This window comes from Otolemur garnettii, unplaced genomic scaffold, assembly GCF_000181295.1.
Source record: "Otolemur garnettii isolate 467f Iridium unplaced genomic scaffold, OtoGar3 scaffold00116, whole genome shotgun sequence".
Classification (NCBI taxonomy): Eukaryota; Metazoa; Chordata; class Mammalia; order Primates; family Galagidae; genus Otolemur; species Otolemur garnettii.
In genome coordinates, this window is record NW_003852511.1 from 5,040,188 (window position 1) to 5,047,518 (window position 7,331).

The 7,331-nt window shown below is 37.1% G+C and overlaps 1 protein-coding gene across 2 annotated transcripts in view; it reads right to left on the reverse strand.

The window, feature by feature from the left end:
* Positions 1-557: 557 nt before the first annotated feature.
* The window catches only part of ERO1B (endoplasmic reticulum oxidoreductase 1 beta), a 70,490-nt gene continuing 63,716 nt past the window's right edge, over positions 558-7,331 (reverse strand). For both annotated transcript variants that reach the window (XM_023517661.1, XM_003797448.3), the window contains 3 exons: positions 5,749-5,835; positions 4,770-4,903; positions 558-2,089 (listed from right to left, as the gene is read on the reverse strand). In XM_023517661.1, coding sequence (XP_023373429.1) covers positions 2,029-2,089; positions 4,770-4,903; positions 5,749-5,835 — 282 coding nt within the window. In that variant the 3' untranslated portion in view covers positions 558-2,028. The remainder of the gene's footprint in view (positions 2,090-4,769; positions 4,904-5,748; positions 5,836-7,331) is intronic.

A 7,331-nucleotide genomic window follows, 5' to 3' on the forward strand; every position in this document is an offset into this window, starting at 1 on the left:
TGAGCCCAGGAGTTGGAGGTTGCTGTGAGCACGATGCCATGGCACTCTACCCAGGTGGATAGCTTGAGAAAAAAAAAAAAAAAAAAGGAAAAAAATGCAGGTTGCCCCCCGCAATCTAATGTATGGTAAAATACATGAATTTCAGCTGAAGAATACTTAATTTAATCATGGAAAAAATTTATTAAAAGCCTTGAAGAGAACTCTTTACCCCAACTAGATCTTTTAATCTACTAGAACCCATTCCATTTTTCCAAAGATTAAATGCAAATCACAGTTCAGAAGAAAGCAACAAATGGAAATTACCAAGGATTTTCTCTAGTAAATAGTTTAAATAATAGCCTTTATGAGGGAATAGCAGAGTCACACTACCAAAAAGGTCTTTAAATTTACAGGAATAATAAAGTGCAGAATTTTCGCATTTTCTTAAAAACTCTAAATGAACACTAAGAATAATTATCATTAATTAGCAAGATTTAGTCACTTTTTAGACAGTTTGCCTTAAGGTCCCTTCCTTCCCCGTATTTGCAAAACTGAAAAAGAAAAAAAGTTGCAGAGGCTCCAATCAAGCCAGTCTTTTTTATTCAACTTAACAAAACCCACCACCACTGTCATCATCAAGTAAGATCACAAGTTTATAAAGGTTACAAATGAGTGAGAAAATGACTCTAGTGAGACCTTACTCCTCAACCACAGCCCTGCAAGGAATGGCTAAGTATTTTTAAAAGTAGGGTGAGCCAACTAACTATAATTTAAAATCTTCAATGAACACATTTCAGACTTTGGCAGAATAAGATAGGGTTTAAGAGCACTTATTTACCTCATGAGAGACTGCAGAACCTAGGAGAAACTTTAGATTTCGTACTCTCGCAACTTCTACACAGATGCAAGCTTCCAAGTTAATCATTCTATCCACATCTTTTCAAAGAATCAAGATTTTAAATACTGTTTTAAGATTTAAAATCCCAGGTTTAGAAAAACCAGTGTAGGACTTATTAACCATTTGTTGGTACGAAATCACACAAAATACTGCTTATATACAATGAACTAAAATGATAAAAGGTTTTGAGGGGGGCACTTAACAGAGGCTTGCCTTTAATCTGCCTGCTTCTGTATTCTACGAAAGAAAATCAGACCAAAGAGATTGCATAGATTGCATTCTAAAATTAAATCCTGTAAAAATACTTTAATTTCAAATAGCAAATTTTGTGTATATAATGCTTTTAATTGGCATTATAAATTCATAGTCTCATTCAAATTTTATCAAGAAGTTATTTGTTAAATATTCAATTTTTTTTTCTAAAAGTATCTGAAAATTTCATTTTCCCTAAAATTTCTAGGAACAGAGAAAAGCAAAATCAAAAGAAGGTTCTAAGTAAAATACTCCTAAGCCAGCCCAGTATACACACCTGAAATCTGGCTGGGGAGCATCGGGGAGAGTACCTACTCACCTTACCAGAGCAGGTCTTCTAGATGGAAAACAAAACAGCAACAACTACAAATCTTAAATAAAAACTAATTAAAGTTGAAGTCTTAGAGAATCTTAAGGAATTTCTCTAACTGATCATTGAAAGGGCCGTTCATCACAGTGACAGTTCCATATTATAGACGGTGACACAGAGAGCTGAGTAAGACTGAAAACACATTAAGAAATCATTGATACATTTCTGTCACTGATACCAGCCCCAAGCAACATTTGTTCCTGCTTCTCCAAATGGAGATACAGTTATTTAAGTTTGACAACTGGAAACATAAAGGATTACAGAATAAAAACAAAAGCAATTATAAACAAACAGAATATTCAACAGATGAAAATGCATGAAATTAAACACAATTAGTATAACTTACACATTTTGAAAGTATATATTTCACTTATAAATATTTCTAATAATCTGTGAAGAATCATAAATATTCAAGTGAGCATTTTTGAGTTCAGAATTCTTGAAATTTTAGAAGATTAGTCTCTTTCTGCTGAATGTCCAAGATTAAAAGGCTTTACAAAGTCATTTTATGTCTCTAGTTAGACATTTATTACCTACTGTGTTGTACTAAGACTTTAAAATTCTGTAACTCTCTTATACTTGTAGAAAGCCTATAGGAAGAAAAAAAAAACATATTAGTACTGCTAACATGGTACATATTTCAAATGACACTGTTACATGGGCTATAATTTGAAAGCAAGATCTGAAAGAAAAAAGGTAAGCAACACTGAAGCTTCTATTTTTAAATTAGTATGCTATAATTTCTTATTAAAAATTGATAGAACATGGAGTGTTACTTCATATTATAAATAGATGGGAACAGTGATATGAATAAGAAGCTCAAAAATAACTTATATTTGGTTTTATAAATTCATTTTACACATTCCTCACTAAACAGGAGCTCCCTGAGCATAAAGACTGTTTTGTTTCCTCCCAAATCTCTCTCCCTCTGCCCTGTACTCACTTGGTGTTCAAAAATGATTACTAATTGAATGAATGAAGTAATGAAGTGCTTCTCAGCCCAGGCACAACAGTAAAACTCTGCAGGCTGGGCTCCCATAGCACAGTGGTTACGGCACTGGCCACATGGCAGAGGCTGGTGGGTTCAAACCGGCCTGGGCCTGCTAAACAATGACAACAGCAACAAAAATAAAGCCGGGCATTGTGGCGGGTGCCTGTAGTCCCAGCTACTTGGGAAGCTGAGGCAAGAGAACTGCTTAAGCCCAAGAGGTTGCTGTGAGCTGTGACACCACGGTACTCTGTGGAGTGTGACATAGTGACTCTGTCTCAAAAAAAGAAAATAAAAACTCTTGAATGGGAATCACCAAAAAAAATAATTCTATTAAGTTCTGTATTATCTTTATGTACAATCTCATGTTTTTCTTTGCTATAACTAAGTGATATAGTCTGTACTATTAAGCTCCTTTCATTACTCTAAGTACTTGACAGATGAAAAGTAATTTGAGAGCTTATGATGTCAGGCAATGCTCTGAGCCCATCATATTTATGGTCTCATTTTCGGATTAAAAATCCTAGAAGTAGGGTGGCACCTTTGGCTCAGTGGGTAGGGTACCAGCCCCATATACTGAGGGTGGTGGATTCAAACCCAGCCCTGGCCAAACTGCAACAAAAAAATAGCCAGGCGTTGTGGCGGGCACCTGTGGTCCCAGGCATTCGGGAGGCTGAGGCAAGACAATCACCTAAGCCCAGGAGTTGGAGGTTGCTGTGAGCTGTGTGATGCCACGGCACTCTACCAAGGGTGATAAAGTGACTGTCTCTACCAAAAAAAAAAAAAATCCTAGAAGTAGATACAATTAACCCTGATTTTACATATTAGGAAAACTGTGGCTTAAATAAATCAAGTCACTTACTCAGGGTTATCTGGCTAGTAGGTGGGTAGTAACCTACTACAGACTTTTTGAGTGCATAGACTGAATTTTTCATGAAATATCAACTAATGATAGACATTCTATGTATATCCTTATGTTTAAAATCTCAACCTACATAGTCATCTTTAAGTAGAGGGAACAACAGGTAAAATCTTTCCTATTAAGATGAGAAATGTCAGCTGCTTCTTTTTAACTTAAGGTGCATATTAAGGGAATGTATCACTTGCTTCTCTATCTAATAATAAAAATCCTTCCTTCATTTGACTTTTTACCCTTTTCCGAGGCCAGTATAGTATTCTTTTCTTTTTTATTTTTATTGAGACAGATTCTCACTTGGTCACCCTCGGTAGAGTGCTGTGGCATGATAGCTCACAGCAATCTCAAACTCTTGGACTCAAGTGATTCTCTAGACTCAGCCTCCCTAGTAGCTGGGACTACATGTGCCCGCCACAACACCTGGCTATTTTTTTGTTGTTGTTGATTCTTTGTTTAGTATGCTGGGTGGGTTTGAACCCACCAGCCCTGGAGCATGTGGCCGGTACCCTATGGGCACCCAGCCTATAGTATTCTATGATTCTTTTCCTCTGTATTCCTCAATTGGTATTATATATATCTATGCAAAGTCAAGTATTTTTTAAACCATGGGTGATGTAAACAAGTAAACTGTATATCTGTATCCAGGAAAAAAAAATGGAGTAGAAATGAGTGAAAGAAAATGACCCTGCAGCTTAGGAAATAAAGAGCAGGTGAAGGATTTAGATTTAATCTTTTTCTTTTATCCCTTCAACTAAGCTATTCTCCTTACTCCTGCTATTGTATTTGAATCAGCTAAAGAGATTTTTTGTTAGGAAAATAGTTAAATAGTTTCCCCTTCAAAATTCAGGTGGCAAGCTGAAAAATATTGGCAATTTCTTTTTTTTTTTTTTTGGACAGAGTCTCACTTTGTCACCCTTGGTAGAGTGCTGTGGCCTCATAGCTCACAGCGACCTCAAACCACTGGACTCAAAGTGATTCTCTTGCCGCAGCCTCCCAAGAAGCTGGGACTACACGTGCCCGCCACAACGCCCAGCTATTTTTAGAGATGGGGTCTCACTCTGGCTCAGGCTGGTCTTGAACCTTGAGCTCAGGCAATCCACCCACCTCAGCCTCCCAAGTGCTGGGATTACAGGCATGAGCCACTGTGCCCGGCCCAATGTTGGCAGTTTCTATTAATTTTTCCTATGGCCTGACTTGTTAGCATTAAAGCGACTCTAAAGTGAGTACAGGATAATATAAAATAGTAATTACATCCTTTTGTCAGCAAAACAAAACAAATCCTACTTGAGCAGAAAAGATGATCTTTGCAGTTTGTTGAAACCCAGAAGGGAATCAAAAGTCTTTTCACTGGGAAAACAATTCTTACCTTCCAAAAGCATTTAAAAGAGCAACTATTTCTTGTCGGGTGAGTTGGAATCCTTTAGATGGACTGTGCTCTGGCAGCTTTTGGATTTCTTTTTCGGAGAATAATATCTTCAGGGCAGTTCCTAAACCCTGAGTCTGAAGAAAATACCAGTAAGCTTACAATCGACTTTATATCATAACTACTGTAAAGGTTCAAAGGAATACTTAATAGCCACTGTTAAAAAAGGAAGTTCATATGAACTGAGCTTTTCCCCACCATGCTAAACTATTGTTTCTACTTCCTCATAAGGTATGCATGGGATAAATTTATCTAAGCTGTTAGCCATTAAGGAAAGCTGAATAGTTTAACACTTACTGGATACATATCATACTGTGCTCTAAATTACTAAAATGCCTTTTTTTTAACCTTGAAAATTCCACATTAGAATAATAATATTCAATTTGTAACCTTAAAAGCATTTTCTAATAGCCTGTAGCAACTCAAATCTCAGATTTAATAGTGATGCTTACATTTCCCAATTGTTAGCACTAGAGAAAAAGAAAAATTGGATTTCAGTCTCTTGATATTCTATAAATTGTCATCTTTGCAAGAAAATAAAATACCCAACAGTCTTTTATACTGAATATATAGGGTAATAGACCTGCCTGGCAAAGCTTTTCCTGTTTTGTGACTAGGTTTTGATCATTGAAACAAAGTCAGTGACCAAATTTTGAGTATTTTTATATAATTTTAACTTTTATATACTGTGATCATAACTACCAACTTCAGAAAGAATAAACTAAAATCATTAACACAGAATAATACAAAACCAGCCTTATATAACATATAGTTAATCAATAAAAACCTTCCACACTTTGGATCCACCTATTCTAATTCAAGGAACAATGGAGACATCTTAATATAAATTTTGAACTGCTCAGTGGAAAAAATAACATTAGCAGTAGCTCTTTTATTTCAAAAGAGAAGACAACACACGGACCTGTAATTTTCCCCATAATCTGCATTTGTCGCATCCAACACAGTCCATTATACGGGAGATATTCTTGAAGTGTAACCGGAATTCCTCCTAGCATGCAGAAAATATTTTTAGTCTAGTAAGACTTTTAAAATTAAATTGCATTTGGCTGAACTATAGGAAATAACATTTTTCGAAGTTTATTAAATAGAGTAGTGTTTTCCAACACTGAAGGAAAATATTTGAATTTGTAGAGCGTAACACGGCGCATCAGACACCTGATCCCAAGGAAGTTCCCTGTACATGTTACCTCAGCAGACTCTTTGCTGAGGAGCTACTTCATGCAAAGCACCAAATATGCACAGTGAGAGACACAAAAGTAAATAATCCGTCATCTTTACTTTTAAGGAACTTAACTGCTGCTTCCGTTTGGCATCTACCTCCCACCAAACATAAATATATCTATTTTATGTTTCATTTATTTATTTTATTATTTTTTGCCGTTTTTGGCTGGGGCCAGGTTTGAACCTGCCACTTCCGGTATATGGGGCCGGCACCCTACTCCTTGAGCCGTAGGCATCGCCCTATTTCATTTATTGATACTTTGCTTTGTATGTCCCATATGGGAAAGCTAGTTCTAGAATAATGACAAATTTTCACATGAATCTTTCATACTATCCTCTGTCTGTCAGTGTTGCTCAGTTACCATCAGTGATGACAGGCCTGTGTGAAGTGCGTGGTCCCACAGACTCCCATGTTTGCTAACACAGATTCTTTAGGGACACTATTTTGTGGAAATAGTTTTCTACTCTACAGAAACAATTCTGCCTATAAGCGTGTGTGTGTGTGTGTCTAAGATGAATCTTACCTTACCTGAGGAACACTGGTTAAGACTACTGCACTGTGGGAAACATTTTATTGCACATAGCTGGAGGTGAGTAGCCTGAAAACTCTTGGCTACCACAAAGCCCTGCCCAGATGGCCCAAAGGGTTGAGAAGAACTAATCCGTTGGCAAAAGTAAGAAAATATAACTAAAACACAAAAACTCCTTAGCTGGCTGTTCTCATGGAATGTATGTTCTCTGAAGCAGATGGAAAATGGACTTAGGTTCTCCTTGATATACCCTTGAAAAATAGCAAAAAAAATTTCCATCACTATATAGTGGACAGCTTGTGAGACTTTAAACCCTGCTTAGTCTCATTTTCTTCATCTACAAAAATTCATGGAATTATAGTTGCCCTGTTACTATAGAATGTTAAGGGCATTCTTTTTTGACACAGAGCCTCAAGCTGTCTTTCTGAGTAGAGGTTGTGGAATCACAGCTCACAGCAATCTCCAACTCCTGGGCTCAAGGAAGTCTCCTGCCTTTGCCTCCCAAGTAACTGGGACTACAGGCACCCGCCACAATGTCCGGCTACTTTCTGGTTGCAGCCATCGTTGTTTGGTGGGCCCTGGCTGGATTCGAACCCGCCAGTTCAGGTGTATGTGGCTGGCGCCTTAGCCACTTGAGCCACAGGCACTGAGCTGTTAAGGGCATTCTAAAGATAAAACGTTGAATATCTTTGGATACTCAGAAAATAGGAAGACTTATAAAAGTGAGTTCAAC